At 44.3% G+C, this 27629-nt stretch overlaps 5 protein-coding genes across 29 annotated transcripts; 2 read left to right on the top strand and 3 right to left on the bottom strand.

The window, feature by feature from the left end:
• The first annotated feature begins 925 nt into the window (after nucleotides 1-925).
• On the top strand, nucleotides 926-3121 carry a6. Its single transcript, XM_020950235.2, has 2 exons — nucleotides 926-1270; nucleotides 1335-3121. Exon 2 carries the CDS (start codon nucleotides 1337-1339, stop codon nucleotides 2588-2590), a length of 1254 nt encoding a protein of 417 aa, XP_020805894.2. The 5' UTR covers nucleotides 926-1270; nucleotides 1335-1336; the 3' UTR covers nucleotides 2591-3121.
• On the bottom strand, nucleotides 3002-4405 carry LOC110182209 (RNA demethylase ALKBH7, mitochondrial). Of its 3 annotated transcripts, none has more exons than XM_020950236.2 (3): nucleotides 3807-4405; nucleotides 3581-3748; nucleotides 3002-3529 (listed from the first exon to the last, which is right to left on the bottom strand). In XM_020950236.2, the coding sequence occupies exons 1-3, from the start codon at nucleotides 4023-4025 to the stop codon at nucleotides 3266-3268; spliced, it is 651 nt and encodes a 216-aa protein (XP_020805895.2). In that variant the 5' UTR covers nucleotides 4026-4405; the 3' UTR covers nucleotides 3002-3265. The 3 variants fall into 3 exon arrangements, with proteins under 3 accessions (XP_020805895.2, XP_086688939.1, XP_020805896.2); XM_086832813.1 differs by having other exon boundaries at nucleotides 3002-3507; nucleotides 3807-4274; XM_020950237.2 differs by having other exon boundaries at nucleotides 3587-3748; nucleotides 3807-4274.
• LOC110182203 (coiled-coil domain-containing protein CG32809) lies at nucleotides 4202-25690 on the top strand. 22 transcript variants are annotated; one of them, XR_015271707.1, is made up of 18 exons: nucleotides 4202-4442; nucleotides 5474-5595; nucleotides 5706-5759; nucleotides 5824-5990; nucleotides 6053-6670; nucleotides 11115-11205; nucleotides 13497-13611; nucleotides 13689-13793; nucleotides 14959-15122; nucleotides 15348-15413; nucleotides 15496-15579; nucleotides 16770-16832; nucleotides 17105-17567; nucleotides 17638-17820; nucleotides 17898-17991; nucleotides 19258-19301; nucleotides 22523-22714; nucleotides 22787-24829. XR_015271707.1 is itself a non-coding variant. In XM_086832810.1 (18 exons), the coding sequence occupies exons 2-18, from the start codon at nucleotides 5493-5495 to the stop codon at nucleotides 23954-23956; spliced, it is 3828 nt and encodes a 1275-aa protein (XP_086688936.1). In that variant the 5' UTR covers nucleotides 4214-4442; nucleotides 5474-5492; the 3' UTR covers nucleotides 23957-25690. The 22 variants fall into 22 exon arrangements, 8 of the variants coding, with proteins under 8 accessions (XP_020805884.2, XP_086688936.1, XP_086688932.1 ...); XR_015271713.1 differs by having other exon boundaries at nucleotides 4208-4442; nucleotides 19258-19984; nucleotides 22787-23368; XR_015271710.1 differs by having other exon boundaries at nucleotides 4214-4442; nucleotides 5709-5759.
• Nucleotides 6688-11120, bottom strand: b6 (pentraxin-related protein b6). Of its 2 annotated transcripts, none has more exons than XM_020950234.2 (5): nucleotides 9530-11120; nucleotides 8205-8298; nucleotides 8006-8126; nucleotides 7689-7910; nucleotides 6688-7622 (listed from the first exon to the last, which is right to left on the bottom strand). In XM_020950234.2, the coding sequence occupies exons 1-5, from the start codon at nucleotides 10062-10064 to the stop codon at nucleotides 6924-6926; spliced, it is 1671 nt and encodes a 556-aa protein (XP_020805893.2). In that variant the 5' UTR covers nucleotides 10065-11120; the 3' UTR covers nucleotides 6688-6923. The 2 variants fall into 2 exon arrangements, with proteins under 2 accessions (XP_020805893.2, XP_086688937.1); XM_086832811.1 differs by lacking the exon at nucleotides 9530-11120 and adding an exon at nucleotides 8585-8847.
• LOC147643641 (uncharacterized) lies at nucleotides 12765-15061 on the bottom strand. Its single transcript, XM_086832814.1, has 2 exons — nucleotides 14231-15061; nucleotides 12765-14165 (listed from the first exon to the last, which is right to left on the bottom strand). Exons 1-2 carry the CDS (start codon nucleotides 14248-14250, stop codon nucleotides 13790-13792), a joined length of 396 nt encoding a protein of 131 aa, XP_086688940.1. The 5' UTR covers nucleotides 14251-15061; the 3' UTR covers nucleotides 12765-13789.
• Nucleotides 25691-27629: the final 1939 nt, after the last annotated feature.

Below are 27629 nucleotides of genomic sequence, written 5' to 3'. Positions count from 1 at the left end.
ATGCTGATCAAGAATATATATGATTTATAGGGTCAGAAATACCTCCTTCACTGCGTTGCAAGCTTCTGACTGCAAGGGTATAAAAAATAATATATTCTGATAATATTCTAGGTAACATTTAATCTTTCTTGAGGCGTTCAACTTGAATTATCTATTAAGTGGCTCAATGCCTTATGCGGCTTAATCGCTTGCCATTGCGTTTAGACCATTTAAAGTCCCTGTTACAAAATCTGTAAGAAATAATTTTTAAAGTTAATAGCTTCCGCCGCCAACCGCCTGACTTCGATGTTGAGGACTTTCTGGTCGTTGCCGAAAATGCCGCTGGATGCGGGGGAGTAAAAGCTGCTGTCCAATGAGTGAAAGCTCCAGGAAACCATCTCCTGTCACAGCGCCTGCGCCGATTGAGTGCGTCTCAAAATGTGGGTGGCGCCAAAAATGAGCTTGAGTGTTTTTCCCTATATTTTTATTATTTCATTTTCCGCAGGACACCAAAATAAGTCGTATGGGGTTTCGCTATTCATTAATGGTTATAACGAATCCAGAATATCGCATATAGATGTATATATATACTATACATGCTTTACTTTTCTTAAATATAAATGAATTATTTGTTTGGAAGCAAATGATGGTTCAAACTGCGCGCCACACCAGAATGGGCTAGCTAACGATAACCGAAGCAAAATTGTTATCGCTGCAACTAATGCTTTCTGAAATTAAAATTAACCCCTAACAACCACAACTTTCTGAGATTGCAAAGTACAGATTGCAGCAAATAAATTTTCTTTTTATGAACAAATTAAAAAAAACCAAAACTAAATAAAATATGAAATTAATTTAAAGTTATATATTCAAATTCATAATATCGATAGATACATCCCCTTGTTCCGTTGCCAGCATTTCGGTCAAAGAACTGTCGACTATCGTTATCGCACTATCGATTTTCAGTGCGTATCGATGCACTTCTGACATCGCTACCAAAAAAATAAACAGAATCGGTGGAAAAAAAAAGAAAAACAAGAACGAAAAATACAACAAAAGCGCACCTACAGCAGCTAGGCGCGCATGCAAATACCTAACTACTAGGCCACCGGTCGCATCCTGAACATGTCCTGCGGCGAGAGACGCAGCGCCTAGACCAGCGCCGCCGCCGCCCCCGGGAGCGCCCTGCTTGCCACGCAATTATGCAAGTTGCAGCCGCGGAATTAACTGTACTCGCCTCGCTGCCAGTGGAAGTGGAAGGGGAGGGCTGGAAGAGCAGCACCCAGAGTCGGTGAGCAGGAGGCAGAGCACCATCCTCAGTCCCATCTGACCCCCATCCCCTTCTGCATTCGCAGACATGAGCCAGAGACATTCCGAGCCATTCTACATATCGCCCCGGCTGTTCGACAACCGGCGGCTTAAACGGCGTCGCTGCCGCTGGATGGAACGTCTGCGCGAACGACAGCGGGTCTGCATGGCCCAGATGCGCGTCCAGGCGATTACCTCCAAGACTGATGGCCGGCGGCAGCGCCGCGGGGGCGCCGCCCTGCCTGCGGCAGTGACCATTGACCTGTTGTCGGACGACGACGAGGACGAGCAGGAGGCGGCTGGCCCGTCCGCCGGCCACAGCCGCCTGCTGCTAATTCCTACTACTGCCCTGACAGCGCGTCGTCCACCAGCTAGATTGGGACGGCGTCAAGGAAACGCCGCTCAGCCACAGACAACGTTCCCGATCCCAACCGAGAGCATTCTAATAACCAGCGACGATGAGAACAATGGTCACCTAACGACATCGGGCCGGCTGGTATCTATGCGGACGCGCTCGCCCCCGCCGCTGGCACCGCTAACGCTTTCGGATACCATCGAGGAAGTCACCGTGTCGCTGGTGCCGCGCAGCTCCACCACAGCCAACTGTCAGGCGCGCCAGATGCGGAACTCATATCTTTACAAGACCATGGTAACAGCGCCGCCCACTAACGGAGAAGGAGGCAGCAGCTCAGGCGATACGAGCGGTTATCTGGAAGTGGATGTGGGCGGTGCCATAACGGCCACGCTGCCGGATGAGACCACCGTCCACACGGTCATTGCCAACCGCATCTACGAGCTCTCGCTTAGCAAGCTACGCGAGGGCCTGGCCTCCAGCGGTGTGCCGGAGTACTCGCATGATCTGCTGCCGGAGCAGCTGCAAAAGCTATCGCCAGCGCTGCGCGCCAAGGTGGCGCCACTTGTGGCCCCGTCGCCGCCCACGCCCATCTCGCTGAAGCTGTCCAGCGACCTCAGCATATCACTGATCTCAGATGACGATGACTGCGAGAGTAGCAGCGGTCCGCAGGCCAACAGCAGTGGTTCCAGCGGTAACGGCGGAGGAGGATACAAGTCCGAGCTAGTTCATCCGGTCAAAGTGGCCGCAGCGGAGGCCCATGCGGCCGCCAAGCTGCTCAAGCAACAGCAGCCACAGTTGTCGGTGGTGCAGCACCTGCAATATGGCGGCGGCGGTCGGACGGTGCCGGTGGCCCTGGCTTTACCGGTGATGGCACAGTCTACGTCGTCATCCTCGGCAGCGGTGGCCCTTCCTGTCCTCCAGTTGCCGCGACGCCGTAAGCTGGGCTAAGACCTTGGGACTTGTGGCCATAATGTAAACATTCCCCCAAGTAGACTTTACTCTTAGTGCAAATATGGAAGTAGGCTTAGTCACTCCCACAGTTTTTCCCAGTTAGTTATGCTTATTATTTTCTCCCCCTCAATCTCTTTCTTTCTCTCTCTTACGCACTCTTTATTCCTTTCCTTATCAACCCCTACCTCTTCCTGTCTCTGTCTTTCTCATATTTTAAGCTTTAAAAAGGAACGAGATGCAACGTACAAAAAGAAAGTAGAAAGAAAGACTTCATCTTTCGCAATACAACAAAATTGTAAAATTTATATAGGAGAGAGTATGCAAAATAGGAGAATATAAGGTGGAATGCTACGGATATTCCGCAAAGAATATTTCGAAAAGAACCCCAATATTTATACCAAGTACAAGTAGGTTAGTTTAAGTCTTATATTAAGTGTGATTAAGCGAGGATGGAGACCCTTCTCTGTATTACATTTACATTACAAAACTGATTACCAAAATCGGAATAAACTTGCTCTTGTATATATACCTGTACGGGCCTTTTGTTTACACAGCCGCTGGAAATAGGATTATCTGCATTTTCGGTAAGTCCTTGCAAGATCAAATCAAGGGTGTTGGATGCATCAACGATTCTCAGCATTAGCTATATATCCTTCTGTTTAGGATCCCTCCTCAAGGTTCATTGCGACAAATAACTGAGAGGCGTCGCCTCTTCACCACTCGACTATTTCCAAACCACGACTGCTCTTGGTCCAGAACCTCATGCGTGAACTGGTAACGCGCCTCATGGCTCATAATATACAGCGATCGACGTGGCAGGAGTACATCCACGACTCTGCGCTCTGAATCCTTGGCTACATCCTTTGAGGAAACCTTTGCCAACCTCATGACACAGTCGCTGAGCAGGCTAAGACCTGAAATGGTATGGCCACAGAACTGAAGGAAAATGGAAGTTAATGTAATGAAGAAACGAGCCTAGAGCCTCACCCGAACACTGTCCACGTGCGGCTTGATGACGCCCTCCTCGGTGAGGTCCAGAATGTGAACATGGGGCATTACCTGCCCATCGAAGGCGGTCTTAGAGACCCTATCCAAAACGCTGCGATTAGACACTGTCCAGTCTCTCCGCTCCGATTCCCGGTAACCATGAATGGCCTGCAAAGGTAAAGGTTATGAGTACTTGGAAACATTACATATTGGACAATACACACACATCATCCCAATGGCTGGACTCGTAGGGCAAACGCCTGAGATGGGGCTCTATTTCCTGGACCAGGCCCAGCTCCTCTTGCTCACTGACAAAGTCCTTGAAAACCCGCATATCCGCTTCGAACACTTGCTTCTCTAGTGGCGTCCAGTCGCCGGAAAAGTGAAGCAGGCTAAGGCGACGCAGGATGCCGGTAGAAGGCAGTCTTCTGCCCAGGAGCAGCATGTTGTTGCGTTGCGTCAGAGGAGTAGGTTATTCCTCTATCGATTGGAGCCATTCGATAGGCACTGCCAGAGGATACATCAGCCAGGGGAATCCCCAACAGGCGCTGCCACTACATCGCTTTTGCTGGTCTGGGAGCACCGTGAAGCACACTCGATTGGATGGCCCACGCATGCGCCGGAGCCAGGCTCGCCTTCGAGTTAGGGCGGAAACGCTTTCCGGTGTAGATATTCCAGAAATATTTCTGCTCTCCAGCCGAACTGCTGCGACGAGCTGGCCGGAGCTGCTGCAGGACTGAAGCTGGGAAGCTGGAGCTGAGTGCAGATTGTGGAGTGTCCACCAGTGTCGCGAGTGGTGTCCAAGTTTCCAATCCAAAGCGTATTGAACGGTTTTTTCATTAAAAGCACACGGCTGCTGACGGTGAGAGCTCCAAGAGCTATGAGCTACGGTGGTGGTGGTGCTGGCCCGTTAATTGTGGAACCTTCTTAATCGGCAAGTGCGTAGAGCAGAGAGTGCGGTGTCCAGAATCCCGGAGTCCCTGCCGGCGGTGGTGTCCCAGTATCCACATCCACGCCCACGTTCCGCGTTCCAAGGGTTCCGTTACCGGAAAGTCGCACTTAGCAGTTTGTGAGTGTGTGAAGCGTGTCGGTGCACTGGACACCCTGCGGGCGAAAAAGAAAACGGGATAACGGTAAAACGGGGACACCGCACCTACAAAATCTAATCTAAAATTCCTTCAGATACCCGCAATTATGGCATTGCGAGCCATGTAGAGTGTGTGTATACACAACACACACACACACGCACACACCCCGCAGCCGTACCCCCTGTTCGTGTGCACTGAAAAGTATACCATGTACATATGTAATGTACGTCTCCTTTCTCCACCTCTCTGTTTTGGGTACAACAGGCAAAGTTTATGTGTACTCTCTCTGTACATGCATACATATGTATGTATGTACATACAGGGATCACCCTGTGCCTTCCCCTCCCTTCTCTATTGGAAAGAAAATGTGTTAGTTTCTTTGTTTTCTTACGAGTTTAAGAGCTTCCTTTGGCAAAATGATCCCAGGGCTCATACCGATGCAGCAAGAGCTCCCGTTCCAAGCTCCAGTCACGCCTCTAACTCGGTCCCGCGCCTCTCCGTGTCGCCGCATCCAGGAGTTTGCGCACTCCCTTCACCTGGCCTCGTCGTCGTTCGTTCCGTTGCATGCTTCTGCATCGGGCAAGACACTGCGAGAAATTCCACCACACCCAATTGCGAGCATGTAGCCGATGAATACATGCTCGTTGGCGTCCTGGTTTATCTACACCAGAATCCCTAAAACAATGACCATAGGCGGCTGCTGGTGTGTGTGTATGTGTTTGTGTTTGTGTTGTTGCCGGTGCCAAATGTAAACAAAGCCGTTGACAAAAATTAATGTACAAATATTCTTACTTTCTGGTGACAGCCCTTAAGCAAGCGGCAGGATGCTGATCCGCTGGAAGAGCAAAGACAAGAGCGCCTCCTCCAACCAGAGCGCCTGTGGCAGTAGCTCCTCCTCGAAGAAAAAGCGCAAGGGACGCGATGGCGGTGAGTACTGGGGAGAGAGAACGAGAGAGAAAGCACCGTTACATAGCGTGAAGCCCAGTACTGGCCACTGCCAGTGTTGTAAAATATCTAATGGAAGCCCTCTTTTTCAGAAGAAGATTGGCAAAATGAGAACAAATCGGGACGAATGCCACCAAATGAGCAGGGTAAGTGTCTGCTTCCGATATAGTGCATCATTAATCTCTAACCGTGAGTCCTACTTACTCGCAGGTGGTGGCAGTGGAGGCGGTGACGAACGACGCCGGGCCATGCGACGCGACGATCCGCGACGGCACACGCTTGGTGGCGACATGCTGGTCTACGGCGGCGGCTCCCAGCACCAGCATCCGCATGCCCATCAAATGGCGCCCCAGCAACAGCGGGCCATGGACCTGGAGGTGAGCCGTCTCTAAGTTTACCCGCTGCTAACCGTAATCCGAATCCAAATCCTTGCCTGTAGATGAGCACACGGGCGCAGAGGAACAAAAAGAATCAGCCCATGCGTGGCTATGCACCCGTCAACCAGGGACCCCTGTTCGATGACGATCCCGGGATCATGTCCGAGGTGGAAACGGCAAGCACTGGTTTCCGTAGGGGCGGCAAGCAGCGCTCCTCGCTCCCCGTGGTCCGTACGCCCTCCAAGACGCTGGAGCGGCCGCTAGGGCTGGTTTTCCTCCAGTACCGCTCGGAGACGAAGCGCGCCCTGCTGCCCAACGAGATCACCTCGATCGATACGGTGCGTGCCCTGTTTGTGCGCTCGTTCCCTCGCCAGCTGACCATGTCCTATCTGGAGGGGCCGAATGTGAAGATCTACATACACGATGCCAGCAAGGATATGTTCTATGAGCTGGAGGATGTGCGTTCGCATCTACGCGAGATACGCGATCGATCCGTGCTGCGTCTGTTCGAGTCCACAGAGGTGGCGGCTCCGCCACAGATCCTGCCCGGTGGCCCGGGCATACCGCAGCCTCTGCCGCAGGCCCAAGCGCCGGCAGCCAACTGGGATCAGGATCAGAGCTATTTCAGCGAGCCGGAATTCGATTCGGACTACAAGCACCAGCACATTCACAAGTCCAAGGTGAGTTTTTATACATATTTGGTTTAAATTAATCCTTTATTCAATATCACCGCGTTGGGGCTTAGAAGGTTAGGCTTCGGGCAGATGGTGTCCATGGGCGAGTCAAGGATTGTTCGGGGCAGGCCATGAGCCGCTACTCTAAAGCATTGACTCCCGCATGGACAGGCAGAGAGGGACGAGGCGAAGAACGTGAAGCGGGTTAAAAAAAAAAGTGATGAGGATTTGCAGAGGTGAAGCTTAAACTTGAGTGCAACTAGAAGTTACCGCAGGGTCCCACTGTTAGCCCCTTGAGCGCATTATTCATATGCTCCTGGACATCCTTCCACGCAAATACAATGGCCCCCTGGAAGGGCTCCGCGTGACAGCTACCACAGATGCCCATCACCGCCTTGACCTCCTCCTCGGCAGGTTCACGGTCATGCGTACTGATCTCCTCCTCCAGGCTCATCTTGAGCGTCAGATCCTGCTTAAACTGCTGTCCACCAAAGTCGGCCAGGCCGTTATATATCTCACTGGCAGCGCCTGTTGTACCTGAGCCAGAACCGGAGCCATCATCCACCACGGAACCATCATCGAGCAGGACCAGGCCACGCTTATGCAGCTTCTTGCTGTCAGCGCCACCAACCTCCCGCTTGAACTGTATATGAGTCTCGGTTTCATCGATAAACTGCACGTTGGCCGAGTTGCTCAGCATCTGGAAACGATTCCGACCTGGAGCTGGAGCAGCCTGAGATGGCGCAAGACCCAGTAGCTGCTGGGCCACCAAGCGGGAGCCGGCATTGATTTGGCCATTGACAAAGTTTGTGTTGATGGTGATGGCATCGCCTGGCGAAGCAGCACCAGCAGGAGCACCAGGCGCAGATGCAGGCGTTGGATTGGCCAGATTGATGCGCACCCGAGTGGGAATTTGACCACTGGCCAGCAGATTGTGCATGGGCTGGGGACGATTGATCTAAGGAAGAGAACAGCAAGGAGAAGAGAATAAGCAAGGAGTCTGGGAGATTTAAGCATCCCTTACCGTTGGCGGAGCCCGAGTGGTGCTCGATACCTCCAATCCCTCGTGATCAAAATGATGGACATGATGATGCTTATGATCCCGATGCGCCTTCCCCGCACTAAGAGCCACCCGATAGACCTGGACCAGCGTCATCTCAAAGTGCAGACCGTGGCTAACCTCACCGGTGACGGAGTTGCCGCCGGAGCGCAGTTTACCATTTGCTGGTATCTTGTGACCCACAAGCTGCAACAAGGAAAAACAAAGTAATTAATGTTTGAGAAAGAATGGGTGGAGCTCCGCCGTCTCCTCCTCCTCCTCCAGCTACTACTTATACTCACCGAATTGTGAAAGCCACGCCCTATGCGCTCCGCCTTAAGCCAGGCCTGCCACTCGCCCGTCTTGCCATTCCAAGAGCTGCACATATGATGCCACTGTCGCATTTTCAATGGATAGTTCAATCTTCACCAGACCGGAGCAGAAAGAGGCATTAATTAGCTGTGGATGAACGCCATATAGTCACCGAATACCGAATCTCACCTGAACATTTGCTGCCCCTTTATGGCCATCGAAAGGAAACTGGAATTTTGCGCATTCGCGACCCAGATTTGTATCTCGCGCGGTTCCTTGCCAGCTGTAGATAGATGGATGGATCAGACTCGCTTTCAAGCCAATTATGGTTGGTCATGGCATGGATATGATGATGAAATCGAAGCGTAATCCCGCGAATCTAGCTCAAAGACAGAACCAAAGTCTGGATATTCCTAACCCCCCCCCCCCCACCTTCTGGCCAGAGAGACGCAACCGATCAGGAAGCCCGGTTATACAAGAGCTTGGGGAGAGCTGTAGCTGAAAGTCTACGAAAATCCTGTTAGGCTGTTTAGCTCGAGACCGCTGCATACGATTTAAATATGAATCACCTGACTGACCAGCGCTTGGCCTGCCTCTGAAAATCATTTCCTAGGCAGGCGGAAGCCCGACCAACGTCGCCGTTGCCGCTATTTCAATTGATGCTGAGACTGAGGCTGAGGCTTAAGCTTTGCCTTTGGAATTATGTCAAATGCTAAAGCCGCCGCCTTAGCTTCCAGCCTCAGCTATAGCTCCCAGCTTTGGCTTTAGCTGCTCACCGACACCGACACCGACACCGAGAGACCAGCAACAATGCCGACGACGACATCCAACTGGAAACAGGTAAATTATCGCTTATGTAATGCGACCGCAGCGGCGACAACAACAAACTTGAACAACAACCAACAAGTGGCAGAGGTGGCGGCAGCAGCGGCAGCGTCATGGGGCATAGAAAAAAATTGTTTAGAAAATGAAGACAAGAAGCTAAGCTAAGCTAAACAAAGCTAAGGCAGCAGCTACTAGACAGCTCCAAAGAGTGACTAACTCTACCAAGATTCCCCTCCTGACACTCAAGAGGTTCAAGCATCATCGTTGACCATCAAATCTTGGTAGCAACCTGTCGTCTTAGAGCTTGTGACTTAGACTTGCATCAGGAAGTGGGAGCTTCCTTTCACTTTCCCAGTCACAGCCAGGTGCGAGCGCCAGAGCGTGGCCCACAAATTTCATTGCCCGCCAAGCGAAGGTCTCTTTAACACCAGCAAGCTCTAGTAGTGGCCCATCAAAAGAGATTGACGCCCGTCGCTGGCCAGCTTATGCAACAAACCCCAGCCCCGGTTAGTTCCCTCCCCTCCTCCAATGTAAGTCATCATCATCATCATCATCATCTGGTCACTCGGTGGAGCCCATTGTCAAGCCACTAAAGCAAGTCACGGTGAGAGGCGGCATGCAAACAGCAACGCCTCACCTCAAAACCCCAAAGTCTCCCCGAGTCGTGTAGTGATTGACCCCCTACTTACCCTCGTAGGTCAGGAGGACATGGTCGCCGCTGTGATTGGTGAAACGCATCCAGAAGCAAAGCGTAAACTGATCCAGTTCCGGCAAATGGTTTCCATATTCCACCTCGCCGTCCTGATTGAACGCGAACTTCTTGACGCTGCAACGATTGGCGCCATACAGAGGTGTTCGCGTGAAGGTCAGCGCATCCTTTGGGGTTGCCTCGATATCCTCTAAGCTATAGGACTCATACTGATCGTCCACATGATCACCAAAGGTAATGGGATGAGCGGCCGAGACTGCACCGCCGGCTGTGTCCACGGCACGGGCCAGCAAGAGTTCATCCTCGACCTCGGAGGTCTCCTTGTCGCCGCTAAACTGTGAGAAGCTGGTGGAGATCTCGTGACTGCTGCTGGCTTCCCCCGGATGGGATTGCTTGAGACTGTAGGCGGCAGTGCTGCCGCTGCTCGAACTGACAGCGATTGGCTTCCAGGCCAGGACATCGAGGGTGTCATTTAGCAGCAGCACAAGGCTGAGCAAGGCCAGAGTTCGGGTCATTTCCAATGCGGGAATTGTGCGGAGGATGCCACAAAACCGAGTCAAGGGGGGAATGATGCCTGAAGATCGGAATCGAAATCGGGATCTCTTGCACGTCCGATTGGCGCGATGTCTCGGACTTCACTAATCATCCACGCATGCGCCGCGGCCAGGTTGAGTTGCGGCGCCGAAAATAACAACAGCAGCAGCAGCGTTTGAAGCTTGGAGCAGCAGCTCGGCCCAACTGGTCCCACGTTGCGCTCTGCGTCGGTTGTAACGAATTACGAATTGTAACTGCTATATTGAAATTGAAACTGGTTGAGGTCTGTCTGTCGACGGCTATGACCGTAGCAGGCGGCGTCGACGTTGCAGTGAGCCAACCAACTTGCACTTGTTGCACTCAGCACTCCACTCCGGGCCAGGTAATGCCTGCACTTGATGTGTAATCGCTGACGGCGGATGAGTCCAACCAGATCGGCACGTGCCATCTATCCATCTATCCAATCCCGAACATCGAACACCGAACCCCGAAAGGGAAAGGAGGGTATAGGAAAGGGAAAGGGCTTTCGTTTGGATCGCAATTGCTGTGTGGATTTGGCAAAGTGATTGGTTGTTCGCTTTGATGATCGATCGCATTGGGTGGGTCAAATGGCAATTAACGGGTATTCATCAGAAGCGACGACGACGCGTCGGTGGCCCTGGCACTCGACCAAGTTATTACACAGAGAGAAAGAAAGCTAAAGACTGTATAAGTACCCGTTTCTCCCCCAAATATATAGCTTAAATCTGTTAATTTATTAATTCATGTACCCCAAGTTTTCTCTACGTGTATGCCCAAGTGCTTTACGTGTTTCGGTACGCAATCTTATTTTTGGGATAGGCCACACAAACACCATTGGACATTAAAGAGAGGCAAAACCATGGCTAACATTTCGCTACTTGAACGAAGGCCAATTGGCAAAGTTAGGCAAAAACTATATACATTTGTGCCCTTGCCCCTTGTCTCTGTACTTTTTCACTCACTTAAAACCCCAACTAATCCTCTGTTAATTCATCTTTTGTATCTTCCAGATTGGTAAGCAGCCGGCTCCCTACTATGTGGGCTCATCGCAGACCCTGCCACGCGGCATGTACTCCTCAGAGCGTAACAAGGTGTCAATGGGTGCGTACCGTAGTCCAAGATCCCTTTAATCTTTAGGTTTTTCCCTTGGCTTTTGGTATTCTTACCCCCCTCTTACTTGAGTTGACCCAACGACTCCCTGTCCTGGCTGCAACTGATCCTTGCTTCCTAAACCACCCACCCACTCTCTCTCTAGATCTCTATATCTCTTTCGAGTTTAGTTCTGTGTCTAAATATGATTCATGTCCATATTCATTAACCCCCAAAAAAAAAAATAATAATATTAACACTCACTACAACAACAACAACAACAAAGGAGCGCCTGTGAAACCACTCAGATCACTCAATCCAAGGGGGGGTAGCATGGAACCCCTGTTCCCCTACACCCCGGATCAATTATACAGCATTCCAGGTACCCAAGAATATATATGTGTTTATGCCTTTCTATATACACTTGTAGCTAAGATTGTGTACGACATGGAGGGGAAAATCAGAGTCGCCCACATTCTCCACACACATGACAATTCTACATTCCATTATCATTCCATTGGCTTGTCTTGCTTCTTGCTGGAAATTATACTATATGAATATATATATTGTATATTATATGTCGGAGATATTTGTCATTAGTTGGAAACATAAAGAGAGTCAGGTTTATAAACTTAGCTTGACCGAATGTGCTCCTAGTTAGCCATAACAGAATGTATACATATATTAGATACTATATTGTACTGTATATAAAAGTCGTATTTGTATGCAAAATACGCCATTTGATATATTGCATTCAATGTGCGGTAAACACATATTTTGTTAGTTAGATTGGAACAATTAAATTGGAAAAAGAGACTTGTAAAATAATAAATACTCATAAATATTGATTATTATATATTTTGCAGGGTATTCATATATAAGTCAACAGCTTCCAACGTAGTGAAGGAGCCATTTCCGACCCTATAAACTATATACATTCTTGATCAGCATCAACAAGCGAATCTTTCTAGGCATGTAGGAAAGAAAAATAAATTTGGTAATTTTTTCCAAATTTTATAAGGGGTTACATCGTTCAAATTCTCAAAAATATAGATCAAAAATTTAAAAATTTTTACATTTTAAAGTTGATATGCGGATTTATTAAGCGCTTAAAACCTAGCATATAACTCTTTTCCGAATTAAAATTAACGATTTTTGAGAAAGATATGCCATTTTTAACTTAGATTTCCTTGCACTTTTTAATCGGTTTTAATCAATATTTTTATATACAATTTTGTTCTAAAAATTAAAGCTTAAAAACCTCATAACTAAGCCTTAAATGCATGAATTTCAATTCGGAAAGCTGTTTTGTTTTAGTTTTTAATAGGTTAATAAATCTGCATACCAAAAATAAATATTTAAACTATTTGAATTTTTTCCGATTTTTCAATATGCCAACATTGAAAAAAAGAGCAAAAAAAAATTGACAAAATTTTTTTCAAAAATTAGTTTTCCTCTTTTATGTCTAGAAAGATTCGCATTTTTATGCTGATCAAGAATGTATATAGTTTATAGGGTCGGAAATGGCTCCTTCACTGCGTTTTGAGCTTCAGACTAAAACAATAATACAATTTTTTGAGTCTATTTTTTGATATTTTTATATGACAATTTCTTCTACAAATCAAAGCTTAAAAAATTCATAATTAAGCCTAAAATGCATTAATTGCAATTCGGAAAGCTGTTCTGTTTTAGTTTTTAAAAGGTTAATAAATCTGCATACCAAAATTGAATATTAAAACTATTTGAATTTTTTCCGATTTTCCAATATGCTAACATTGAAAAAAAGGGTAAAAAAAATTGAAAAATTGTTTTCAAAAATTAGTTTTCCTTTTTTATGCTTAGAAAGATTCGCCTTTTGATGCTGATCAAGAATATATATGATTTATAGGGTCGGAAATGACTCCTTCACTTTCTTTTAAGCTTCTGATTAAAATTCTAATACCTTGCAAACGAATAATACTGAAAAAAAATGTTAAAGTGATAACAGGTTTAAAAGTCACATAAAATTGAACAGAAAAAAGTTTTTTGAATTAATTAGTTCTACTATCTAGATTTCAAGGAACGATTCTAGAGATTGGCATTGAAAACTTATAAATATTTTTCGTTCGACATGTATATATATTTATAACTTTATCTGAATGCGTTCCAATCATATGCATCCTTCATTCCGAATCGATCTTGAATCTCATTCTTTTGCTTTCCTTTTGCCTCAATTAAATTCCAAATTGATAACTCAAAGCTACGTTTTAGGGAAGACCAAGATCAATGTGCTTACTAACCCCGAGTGTGACTACCTTTTGCAGACGGCTACACCAGTTCCCCGGAGCGGAGCAGCCGCGGCAACTACGAGGAGCCCTACTACAGTCAGTATGGAACACGGGGCCCAGTGGTGGCGCCCATCATTGACGAGGAGCAGAGGTGAGTCCCAGAGGGAGAAAGGGTGTGAGAGGAGTGCTTTGAATGATTTAAATACTTTGAAATACTTTTTTTCACAGCGATGGAACCATGACGGAGGATCAGTACGCCCTGTACGGCATCAAGGTGGGCGGTGGTCCCAATCGTCTAGCGCATCGCGGCAATCAGATCTACGATCCCACTAGGTGAGCATTCTCCCACGCATGGCCTTCATGTACGAGGCATAGTCCTGCTGCAGCAGGAGAAGATTGCTTCCTTGCTCCCTGGAACTTCGTTTGCTGCGTCGATAGATCTTGATGCGCTTCACATTGCCATTATTGGAGGTGGTGGTGGCCGTGGCCACCGGATGGAAATAGGTGGTGCCCTTGCTCTTGATGGCCTGCACAATGAGGCAGAGGAGGTAGCCGCCAAAGGAGAGGAAGGCCAAGGCTGTGATGCTTATCTGGAACAATGTTTGCAACTTTGTGGGCTTCGGTTCGGTCCAGGAGGGAGCAGGAGCATGAGAATGATGCGAATGCCAGGGGCCAGGTCCAGTACCGCTGTCGTGATCGCCGCCGCTGTCAAAGATAAAGGATAAAATTATAGTAGCAAGAGATTAGAGATCATAGAAGCAGAATCTTACCGATCAGCCATCAAGGCCATACGCTCTGGCAGTTCCGATACCAATCCCAAACGTGATTCAACCTGGTCTGTTTCCGGACAATTCGTGGTGGTCACTACCGGCTGATAGAATTCCTCCTCCTCCTCAGCCTCCAATCGCTGCACAGACTTCTTGAGCAGCAGCAGCTCATCCACCTGAAAGTTGGCCAGACAGCGGGCAAAGCGAGCTGGCGTGCCAACCACTGTTGGGGGGGTTTTTTTTCGGATTCGTCATGAGTCCACTTCACTACTGGCCAGATTGGATTGCCCAATCCATCGATCGATCGATCGATCGATTTGGTTCAAATTGGAATGCATACATACCACTGCAAGTAGTCATGGTTTTGGCCAAGTGTTGAGTGCTCAGTGGTTCTTGCTTCGACCCAACTTGCCAGCCAGCGTCTGACGACTGGCATTGCGTGCGCTCGGCGACTACACCAGCTCTGGCAGCTCCAAGCCAAAGCAGGAGAAGGATGAGGAGGGTACTTGGCAGCAGCCAACCGCATTCTTGCCAGTTTCCGTTATGGTTCACGCTCCAAGAGCTGCGACTTTGCTACCAATTCCGGTGTCTAAGCCAAAGCCCAGGCTTCGCTGGGCAATTGGAGCAATCGACGCAGTCGACGGATGTGTGGCCCAGTAAACGCAGTGACACGCTATGACTATTTCTCTACAGGTTATTTCATATTTTATATCAATTTATATTACTTGCAGGCCCGAAGACTTGCATCGCATACGCGTCGAGCATATGGAGCGGCAATTGGCCAATTTGACGGGACTGGTGCAGAAGGCTCTGGTTAATCAAAATCCACAAATTGGGCCACTGGCGGTGCCCACCTTGGATCCCAACTATCTCGTTGTGCCAACCCAGATGCAAGGTAAGGAAAGGGTGGGATACTTTGATGTCCAATTGTGTAAATGTTGTAAGCACAAACACGCTTAGAACGCTTGGAGCGAATCGAGATTTCGGCAGAGCACCGCCAGCACTGCTTCCACCATGTCACGCGTGTGAGATCCTTGATCATCTTTGCTACATGTCATGTCTTTGTCTTCTGCTCTTCTCTTCCTTATCCTTGACTCCTATCCACCTCTCTCTTATCCAGCCAATGGCTCCGGAGATGAGCTGTACATTCGGGAGAAAGCTCCCAAGCTGGGCAAGAACTCGTGCCGTAAGTGTGATCCCTGAAGAACCAACAGAAAATCCATACGGAAATCGTTCGCATTCCTTGACTTTGCACCTTGCTCTTGCAGAAAAATCCGTGTCCTTTGAGAAGTCCGTGTCGTTTAGCGATGACATACAGGGAATACCCAAGTCGCATAGCCCTCTACATGCCGGTAATTCCTATTCACTAATCACTAATTAGCTTTGGGTATACACTAGCTCTAAGAAAATCTGATAAATACTATTTAAAGTGTATCGTTAAAACATTTAAACCATGTCTCTCTCTCGCGTTGATTTCTTGTTAAATGTTCTCATTAGATCCTTTCTTAGTTTACGCTGTCTTTTAAAATCAACTTATTGGAAACAGAGTCCGTTTCATTTAAAGTTTGCAAAATTAGACAAATCAAACCTGAAAGAACTCATAACTAAGCCAAAAAGGCATTAATTTCAATTCGGAAAGCTGTTCTGTTATAGTTTTTAATAGGTTAATAAATCTGCATACCAAAATTGAATATTTAAACTATTTAAAATTTTGCCGATTTTTCATAATGTTAACAATGAAAAAAAGGGTAAAAAAAATGCAAAAAAAAATTCCAAAATTAGTTTTTCTTTTTTATGTCTAGAAAGATTCGCCTTGTTATGCTGATCAAGAATATATATGATTTATAGGGTCGGAAATGACTCCTTCACTGCGTTTTGAGCTTCCGACTAAAACAATAATACCATTTTTGAGACTATATTTCGATATTTTTATAAGACAATTTCTTCTAAAAATCAAAGTTTAAAAAACTCATAACTAAGCCTAAATGCATAAATTGCAATTCGGAAACCTGTTCTGTTCTAGTTTTTAAAAGGTTAATAAATCTGCATACCAAAATTGAATATTTAAACTATTTGAATTTTTTCCGATTTTCCAATATGCTAACATTGAAAAAAGGGTAAAAAAAAAATTGAAAAAAAATTTTCAAAAATTAGTTTTCCTCTTTTATGCCTAGAAAGATTCGCCTTTTGATGCTGATCAAGAATATATATGATTTATAGGGTCGGAAATGACTCTTTCACTGTGTTTTAGACTTCTGATTGAAATTAAAATACTTTGCAAGGGTAAAAAGCCGTTAAACCAGATCATTGGGTTTTTTCGTTTAAAAATTATTTTTTTAAGCAATAATTAGTTTCTGTCAATACTGGCAAAAGAACAAAGAGAGAGCTTTCTTAGTGATATTTTACAACACAAGATCAGAGCTGATGAATACCCATAGTTTTTCAATGAAAGTCGGATTAGGTTTGAAGAGTATAAAAAGCAAACCGTTTCCCTCTTTCGTTGCTCTCTTCCTTTGAATCGTAATGGACTCGTCTCCGACAGCTGACACGAAGCCTACCAAGCCGGCAATCAAGTCATCTACCCTGCCACGCACCTCGTCCCAAGGTAAGAATGGCCCCAACACCATCACGACTCCTAAAGGCATGCCTCAGTCCAAGCACAAGTCACTCACTTAATCATCAACCACTCATCACTCACTCACCACTCACTGATCACTCACTCAACACTCACTCACCACTCACTGATCACTTACTCATCACTCACTCACCACTCACTCAACACTCATTCACCCAATCACTCACTCACCACTCACTCACTCATGACACCTCCACGAACCTGTCCTCACCGCATCTTGGTTTCTCTCCCTCCTTCCGAAGAGCGCGATCGCCTCAAGCCTCCACCACCCCCGAAGCCGATAGTTCTGGCCCAGACCGCTCATCCCAACTACCGGGCTGACATTGCTCTGGCTCCCGAGGTCTATAACCATCTGCGTGGCCTGCAAAAGAAGGCCAAGGATTTGCGCATGGAGGTGCGAACCCTTCGACGTCTATCCCAGGCCCAGGCCGTTGCTGTCCGTGAGGACATCAAGGGCACCTTTATGCGTATCCGGGCCACACTTTTGGCGAGCAGCGGCAGTTTTTGGAGCCATCAAAGTGATCAGGACACTACACGGATATCACGCGAAGAGGAGCTGTACAAGCAGGAAGTTATACGGCTGGAGAAGGATCTCAGTGACCTCGAGGCATCGGTGGAGAATCTGCGCGGTGAAGTGATCAATCGTCGCACACGTGTCAACATGACTGCCGTGGAGGATATGGCTCTGGTGCTGAGTCGGGCCAGGTAAGAAGCATCTCTCTACATACACATAAATCCAGGGACTAACCGGTGTCTCTCGTTTCTGACTTTCTAGCAAAACCGTTGCGGAGTTAAAGCTCAAGTTCCCAGCCTTGTCGAACGGCTTGCGCTGCATATTGTCGGATGAAATGGAGAAGGTGGTGCGTGAAGAAAAGTTCCTCAAAGAAGAGCCCGATCGCCTGGAATCGGCACTGCGACGCTGCAAGAAGCTGACAGGGACCCTGGTCACGCTGAAACGGTGTGTTGTCTGTCGCTTGTCCTGTTTATATCCTCATTTCCCTAAACTCTCTGCTTTTCCTCTGTATAAAATCACAGCTTGGCCAGCGTTCAGGAGCAAAGGCTACCGCCCAATGAGCCAACCATTAGCGAGGAGCCGCCACGGTCTGCGGATATCTCGGCGCAAGACAAGGTAAGTGCCAATTAGCCGCATGCCACCGTTGGGAAGTACAGACAGATAAGGATAACATATAACCCGTGGTGGTGCTGCGTACATTTACACTAAAAGCTAGATCAAAATCTAATCCTTAAGAAAGAGAGAGCGCTACAACTTCAGCTCCAGCTCCAGCTCCACCTCAACCTCCATATTTCCATATCCATTTCCATTAATACTTATATACATATCTACTGCTACAGAACGTGTCATGTCTATATATACATACATATGTATAAAAGTATTGCTCCTATTTCTATACCTATCGCAGAGACTATAGTTGCTTTCATAACGAATTTGCTATGCTTAAAAAATAGATAGTATTACAACTGCAAGCCCATGTCTGATGTTTAGTCGGAGCTCTTGGCTATTAGTTAGTCCTGTGACGCTTCCGCGTCTGCCAGTTAGTCCTTAGTCCCTGCTTACAGTCCGTCCGAGAGTGATGATGTGTATGTACATATGTTTAAAACAGAGTCCAGTTTTTAATACGAAACTAGAGAACCCAAATAACCACACCCACACCCAAACCCAAGCCACCCCACTTAGTTGTATCAACTGGAAATATGACCTTGATTTACCTTTAAAAACATTTATTCGTTTGTAGCCTTTGGTTTATATATTTTTTGTGCGTTTATCTTATGAATAAGTTGCAATTGGCTGTTGTTACATAAATAGTGTTTTGGTTCATCGTTCATTTCACCACCAACAAATGAAAACAAAATGAAAATGGAAAAATCCAGCGAGCAACGAGTAGCGAGTAGCAAGAAGCGAGTCGACAAGTCGGCACAATTTTAGGTAGCGCCCCCTTTCCTGCATAGCACCGCTAAGCACCGCGAAGCTTTACCAAACCCGATCCCCCATAGAACCTAAAGACCCCAAGACCCTGCTCCTTCAAGCCCAAACTGTTTGAGCTTCTGCCTTGTTGGGTCCTATTACTAGAATATCTAGAATCAACACAGTTACACTTACACAACAACAACAACAAAACATAATAATGCTTAACCAGTTACTATATATATATCATAATTACATGCTGAATAAAACCCAAATCCCTAAGAATACAGAAAAAATAAAAACACAACAAAAAAAAAGTTAATTTTTATATCAGCTTGACCGTCTTTTAAAATGAGGTTTACCTTCGTTTTCTCTTCTTGCCTTTTCTCAAACATTTTTGAATATCGTTTACCGTTTAACCGTTTTAACCGTTTACCACTACAACAACAACAACAACTACAATCCACATAGTTTAACTGGCGATGGAGTTCAAACTTCAAAGAGGCAATTACTGAGTAATGACTGAAAAATCCAAATATATCAAAATACAACAAATCAAAAACCAAAAAAAAAGGAAATTAAAAAAAAAATCAAATTATCAACAAACCAAAAAAGAAAAACCCCCGTTTTTTGAAAAAATCAAGATGCAAAAATCATGAAAAAAAACAACCAAGTTGATTTTCCTTTTGCTAAAACATAATTTGCTCTGCATTAAACATACTAGTTTATATTTTTGTATACTATTTACTACTGCTATCAACTTCTAACTAAACTAATACTCGTAACTAAAACTAAAAAAAAAACCCCATATCGAAATTCATCATAAGCCACCAGAAAGAGTACTCCCAAAATAGCCAAAAAAGAAACCAAAACCAAACCAAACCAAACCTACAAGCTACATATATCCATGTTCTCGTATGTACATATATGTATCTATAAGAAAACCCCCCAATCCAAACACCCCCCCAAGTTGAATGACTGTGTGTGTGTGCCTACCACTCAAGTAAACCCCATATCCAAAAAAGGCTTCCAATTCCCAAGTCCCTGTTCCAGTTCCCTTTGCCAATCGTTAGCATCAGTGTGCCAGTGATCACCCGTCCGCATCAAAAGGATCCTTCTTCTTCTACTTCTTCTTCTACTTCTATCCTGTGTGTGCCCGAGTATCTCTTTTCCAGAGTTTGACGGTGTCGAAAATCAGGTAGGAAACGATGTATGGACAACACCAAATTATTTGCTTTATGAGGCCAACTTTTTATACATTTCATTATTTCCTCCCAACCCCTCTCACCAAAAACAACAACAAATTTTTACTCTTAATTCTAAATTCCAAATTCTAATTCTAAATTCTATTGATAAAAAAAAGAGTATGAAAAATGTACAAATTTTGTAAAGACTAGTTTCCATTTTTTTCGTGGCCCAACTTACACAAAAATCTAAAAAAAAGAACCCTTCTCCCCCTAAAACTCATTTTGGTGTTACACCACATTTTCTCTAAGTGTTTTTCTTGACATAAACATAATAACAGATTCTAAGATTAAGATTTATATGTGCCAAGTAAGCTCGATTTTGAGATATGAATGTATGTATGAGTGTGAGTGTGTGTATTATATGAATTCCCAATGCTCCCAATGATCATGAATTAAGTCAAATCAAGTCCATAACATTTGCACTCCATGCCAAGATCTCAGATGGTAAAATATCGAATGAATGATGGGGGTTAAACCCACAAATCCAATTCCATATCCATGTCTTGTTTTTTGATTTCATTTAACCCCATCCCTAGACCCCACTTAGGATCCCAGTAGTATATAGTGAAACCTCCTCCCTTATCCCTCATCCGTAACCCATTTATCCCTTAACCCCATATACGTACTCTGAGTTTTTGTTTTCAGTGTGTTCGCTTCTGCTTTTGCAAGTCTTCTTCTGTTGGTGTTCGTTCCTTGTTCTACATGTTGTCGCCTCCACCTGCTCCCTCCTGCCTGCCACTTGATTGTCGAGGGGGTTCCAGGGGGTTCTTGACCCCCCTAAAAAGTTGGGCTATTAGCCGTACCCACAAAAAGAGTTGAATCGAGTTCTTGGTCTGCACACAGTTTGGTTGTTCAATTCAATTAAAAAAGAAGAAAAAAAATGGGGACAGGAAATGGTACTAAACACGCACAGAATCAGATACAGTTCAAGATACTGATAAAGATACAGATACAGATACAGCTTACAGATCATAAAACTAATTACTACCTCAGTGCAGATCAAAGACACAACTCCCAGCCTCCCTTTAATTAAGTGTTTCTTTCTCAGAATCCCAAAAGAATCGGTTTAAACATTTAATTCAACTATTGTTTTCTTTCGGTTTCTTTTGTTGTCTTTTAATTATATGTTTTTTAAATTTTTTACTTTGTAGTGCGTGTGTGTGTGCGTGTTTAATATACAAAATATACAAATTAGATACATATTTTATGTATATGTACCCCATTGTACCCTGTTTATGTACGTACACACCATCAGCCTTCAGCCTTCAGCCTTCTGCCTTTAGCCTTCAGCCTTCCAAGCCCCTCATCCAAAACATCCAAAATAAACCATAACCATAAACCACTCTTAGTGCCTTACAATTAATCTTAATCAGACAAAATCGAATGGCCAATTGTATTTGCCAAAAAAACAGTCATCACTGTTCAGTCACTGTTCTCACTCATCGTTTGTTGTCTTTGAAGTTTCAACAATCTATCAAGCATTTAGCATCATCAATCATCTAGCCCAGCCCCTTAAACCCAATCACAATCATAATCATATCATAATATAAAATCATAATCATAATCATAATCATCAGAATCAGAGATAACTCAGTACCCATCTAGCCGACATAGAAACGAAAGCTTAGAACAAACCAGAGGCAGTAAGAGCTCAAGGAATACCTATATCCTCAACATATATAGAGAACATTCTCCCAGATCTATGATACATCATAATAATCGGTTAAGATTAGCTTGTAGACTCTTAGTGAGAAAGAGATTGAGAAAAAAGAACCAAGAACCACATCAAAGACGTCCAAGATTCAATGGAATTGTCATCATATATTCTCAAAAGCACACTCACATACCCCTTTAACCAAAGACAATATTAAGAATACGATGCATAATACGCAGACATTTCAATCTATTAATATGTTATATATAGGAATTTTGGTGCTTTGTAAAGCAAAATTCTCTATAAAGAATATCACCTGCTCATTACGCATTTTATTATTAAATTGTCTTTTTGCTTTTTAAACCAAACAAAAAAACGTTGTTTCAAACGCTGCTGCTTCGTTCTTACATACTCGTTCGTTCCACATACATGCTTGCCTGCGCCTATCTACCTTTTATATAGATATATATATATATATATTCAATGTATATCGCTTTCCATACATCCTAACTCCAGCTTATATGTAGACCGCTTCCTTTGCCTGTGAATTCTCCCAAGGATCTGGCGCCTTTATGTCATTCACTGCATGATCTTCTATGATTTATAAAGCCATGCACCTAACCAGATGCATTTGATTTGTTTGCTTTAGCTATATATATTATCCGATATATAATTGTATATGTTGCTGGCTAACAACTACCTTCCAGCTCTGTGTTGTGTCCCATTTATAAACTTATTAAATACTATATATATTATATATATCTTGTAACTAAAGCCGAAGCACCGACTTAATGCTTGTGTTCTATCTTTGCCGCTTTTGTGTGTGTTCTTGTAGCCAATCCCAACACCCAGGATGGGGTCGTTCACTCTCAGCGGGGGACTCGCACCCGAAAACGCACTCGATGCTCTGCTAGATGAGCTCAAGACCTTCTCCAAGCCTATTGCCCAGCAGCAACAGCAACAGCAGCAGCAGCAACAGCAACAGCAGCAGCAGCAGCAGCAGCAGCAACAACAGCAACAATACGAGGTGAGTGAGTGAGGGAGTCGTCTGGGGCATGCCCCAAACCAAACTAGAATGGAACCAAGTCTTCGCCCACAGATACGACCCGATGCAGCCGATTCGGCATCCGATGAGAGCGCCCAGGCCGCAGTACAAAGCACCGTCACCACGCAAATATCACAGGCCCGTCTCTACACGGAGGCAAATGTGAATATGCAGCAGGCCAGCGCCAGCACCAGCACCAGTGGCAGCAACATGGTCATCATTACCAGCAGCAGCAGCAGCAGTAGCATGCCGCAATCCCAATCGCAGTTAATGGTACACACCAATATGGGCAGCCTGCGACGCCTGCACTCGTATCCCAGTGAATCAGATGGTGAACTCTCGCTGGCCCCCAATGTGACCACCAATGGTGGTGGTACCAGCACCGGCACCGGCGGCAGCAGCAGCAGCACCAACAAACCACCCGTGCCCGAGCGAAATGCTGAATTGATCACCAAAGTGGGCCACAAGCGCATACCGCCACCTCCGCCGCCACGCACCAGCTCACGCAGTCCACTGGCCAGTCCAACCAGCCCCAATCAAAACCAGATTCCGACCCAGAATCAGAACCAGAATCAGAACCAGAATCAGAATCAAAATCAAAATCAAAATCAAAATCCTAATCCAAACAATATTAACAGCGCCGGTGAATCCTTTCTAGCCAGCCTGGCCAGTGACACCTCCAGTGGTGACAACTCCAGCGGCAATGAGTCCGGCAACGATCATGTCCAGCGTCAGGTAGCACTCGAGATGCGACACCAGGAGCTGCTCAAGAAGCAGAAGTTGCTACAAGAACAATACCAAAGATTGCAGCAGATGAGCAAGCTGCCATCGGTGGATCTAGGATGCACCGCACAGTCGCAGGGACAGGGACAGGGACAGGAGATGGGTGGAAATAATACGCTTCGGAAGCTGGGAAGCGAGACAAATATCCAACAAAAGATAGCAGCTTTAAGTTTAGCCTGCGAGGCTAGTGGAGCCGCAGCCGCGGCTGCTGCGGCGGCGGCTGCTGCGGCTGCTGCAGCTACCAATGGTAGCGGTGTGTTGGCCAGTGATGCTACGAGCGGTGCGATCGGTGGCGCCGGTGGTGGTATTGGTGGAGCTACCGGGACGGCTGGTGCGGGCGCTGCTGCTGCGAATCAGACAACGACAACCAACACCGCCAGCACCACCACCATCACCACCACAACCACCACAAAACAAGTGTACGAGACGGAGATACTTTAACACAACTGGAAATTGGCGTGGAACGAGGCAAAAATTGACATTTAAGCAAGGCTCAAGCTCACACAACCGAAATTGATAAGAGATCTAGGCGAGAGACTCTCACTCCCACTCCCACTCCCACAAGCAAAGATATCCTGGCAGGTCAGGGTCACACTCCACTGTATTTGTAGTTACGAATTGTATCTTAATCCTGAACACATGGTCCGTTTTGCTAGTAAACACCCAAGAATCTCAAGAAGCACAAGCAGGAATGAATAAGAAGAAAATGCAGCAGGATGGCAGGAGGAAGGCACCTGCAACTACAACTTTACACAATCGAATTGAGAATCAAAAATGATTAAGAGATGAGAAGAAAAAAAACACCCAGTATCTGTAATTCATAATCACACACTGGGCAATGGTCACAAGTAGGATAAACAGCATCCTCTCAATGATCAATGATCACTACCCCCAAGGTTCCCCAGATTCCCAGATGAATGTATTTATATATTTGTATGTATTCGCTTACATTGATGTACTCTTGTTGCATGTTGTGTTTTTTGTTGTTGTTTCAATGAACATTGCACAGAGGGAAAGCGAGAGAAAGTGAAAAGGAGTAAGGGAGATATATAGAGATAAAGCTCAAGGCAAGAGAAGCATTGGAGAAATAAGAGAAACACCCCGCACTTAAACCTAATATATACATATGTATATCGTACTGTGTGTGTTTATGTCAATGCCAAAGCAGGATCCCACAGGATAACACACACACACACACACACAAAAGACACACTAAGGAAGAATAAACCCAAAGAATTGCGACGAGTTACAAGAATAATTGCAAAGAATTAAAAGAATCATGAAGAATCGTGAAGAATAGGAGAAAAACCCCAAGAAGAATCATGAAGAATTACGAAGAATAGCTAAGCACAACACAACACAATACAGACAGCCAGTCGTACCAAAGGCCATATACTGAATAAGATGCGTAACGACATACGAACCTAATTCTCTCTTTTACATTTTCTGAAAATCCAAAGAGAGAGCGCATTCTATGGCAATTCGAGGCCTCAAATTTACGCATCTTGGGCATTATATGATCCTTGATCTCACGCACTGTTATGTACAGATCTCTTGCGTATGAACTTAAAGATATGTCATAGGTTTTCGAATTTTTGAATTAGCCTTGGTTAACCCCAATACATATATATTCCCATATAATACCCCATATACCCCATATACGTGAGACTGATAGTTCTATATACACATACACACACAAAATACACATACACACATGCATATACATATATGTAGCTCATCAAGGATACACAAGGCAGCAGCAGCATTATGATTGAAGTATGAAAGCGATGAGATATTGTTGTACTCTTTAAACATTATTTTTGTTAACTAAAAAAAAAAGAAAACGAAAAAAACAAAACAAAAAAATGTGACTAGCTAATTTTTAAATCCCACGTAAAAAAAAAAAAAAAAAACACAAGGCCAGCCATAGACACTCACACGCTCCTCCCTTCCCTAGAGCTCCTTTCGGAGAGTGTATGAGAGAGATCTGCATCGGACTACCGACGACTACTAACTATTATTGTTTACATATAGATGCTGCCTATATAATGGGTGGTTCGCTCTCTTTTAGCCAAATGCATTTAAAGCTAGAACAAGTCAACATCGAAGGCGAGGGCTCAGACTCTGGCCCTGAGCTCCTTCCCTAAATATGTATATTGTTTTTTTATCCCAAAATGTTTTTCCTAGTTAATTGAGATTCGTACAGCCATCAAAAGCGCCATCCCTCTAGCCTATAAGTATTTATATATATATATATACGGACATATATATACGGTATATGCAGCACACACTCATGCACAGGATACAGATAGATTTGTTCATTTTACAGCTTGGTCTGGCAGTATTACATTTCAGTATTATATAGGCTTATTTACACCTTTCAATACACACACACACACACACCAATTTGTTGCACCTTTGCCCGATTAAAAAGCATAATTGTTCACTTTTTCAAGTGACCTAAAGGTAGAACTGGAGAAAAATCGATTCCATCAACAAGGATTGAATTTATATACCTTTTTATACCCTTGCAGGGTATTATAATTTCGATCAGAAGCTTAAAAAGCAGTGAAGGAGTCATTTCCGACCCTATAATTCATATATATTCTTGATCAGCATCAAAAGGCGAATCTTTCTAGGCACAAAAGAGGAAAACTAATTTTTGAAAACAAATTTTCAATTTTCTTTACCCTTTTTTTCAATGTTAGCATATTGGAAAATCGGAAAAAATTCAAATAGTTTAAATATTAAATTTTGGTATGCAGATTTATTAACCTATTAAAAACTAGAACAGAACAGCTTTCCGATATGAAATTAATGCATTTTAGGCTTAGCTATGAGTTTTTTAAGCTTTGATTTTTAGAAGAAATTGTCTTATAAAAATATCGAAATATAGTCTCAAAAATGGTATTATTGATTTAGTCGGAAGCTCAAAACGCAGTGAAGGAGTCATTTCCGACCCTATAAATCATATATATTCTTGATCAGCATCAAAAGGCGAATCATTCTAGACATAAAAAAGGAAAACTAATTTTTTGAAAATTTTTTTGCATTTTTTTTAACCATTTTTTCATTGGTAACATTATGAAAAATCGGAAAAAATTCAAATAGTTGAAACATTAAATTTTGGTATGTAGATTTATTAACCTTTTAAAAACTAGAACAGAACAGCTTTCCGAATTGTAATTAATGCCTTTTTGGCTTAGTTATGAGTTTTTTAAGCTTTGATTTTTAGAACAAATTGTCATATAAAAATATCGAAATATAGACTCAAAAAATGGTATTATAATTTCGATCAGAAGCTTAAAAAGCAGTCAAGGAGTCATTTCCGACCCTATAATTCATATATATTCTTGATCAGCATCAAAAGGCGAATCTTTCTAGGCACAAAAGAGGAAAACTAATTTTTGAAAACAAATTTTCAATTTTTTTTACCCTTTTTTTCAATGTTAGCATATTGGAAAATCGGAAAAAATTCAAATAGTTTAAATATTAAATTTTGGTATGCAGATTTATTAACCTATTAAAAACTAGAAAAGAACAGCTTTCCGATATGAAATTAATGCATTTTAGGCTTAGCTATGAGTTTTTTAAGCTTTGATTTTTAGAAGAAATTGTCTTATAAAAATATCGAAATATAGTCTCAAAAATGGTATTATTGATTTAGTCGGAAGCTCAAAACGCAGTGAAGGAGTCATTTCCGACCCTATAAATCATATATATTCTTGATCAGCATCAAAAGGCGAATCATTCTAGACATAAAAAAGGAAAACTAATTTTTTGAAAATTTTTTTGCATTTTTTTTAACCATTTTTTCATTGGTAACATTATGAAAAATCGGAAAAAATTCAAATAGTTGAAACATTAAATTTTGGTATGTAGATTTATTAACCTTTTAAAAACTAGAACAGAACAGCTTTCCGAATTGTAATTAATGCATTTTAGGCTTAGCTATGAGTTTTTTAAGCTTTGATTTTTAGAAGAAATTGTCTTATAAAAATATCGAAATATAGTCTCAAAAATGGTATTATTGATTTAGTCGGAAGCTTAAAAAGCAGTGAAGGAGTCATTTCCGACCCTATAATTCATATATATTCTTGATCAGCATCAAAAG

Source organism: Drosophila serrata, unplaced genomic scaffold, assembly GCF_035046125.1.
Source record: "Drosophila serrata isolate PLE 108 unplaced genomic scaffold, ASM3504612v1 contig_251, whole genome shotgun sequence".
NCBI lineage: Eukaryota > Metazoa > Arthropoda > Insecta > Diptera > Drosophilidae > Drosophila > Drosophila serrata.
Note: the sequence above shows the minus strand (reverse complement) of the source record. Positions and strands in the feature narration are given on the sequence as shown.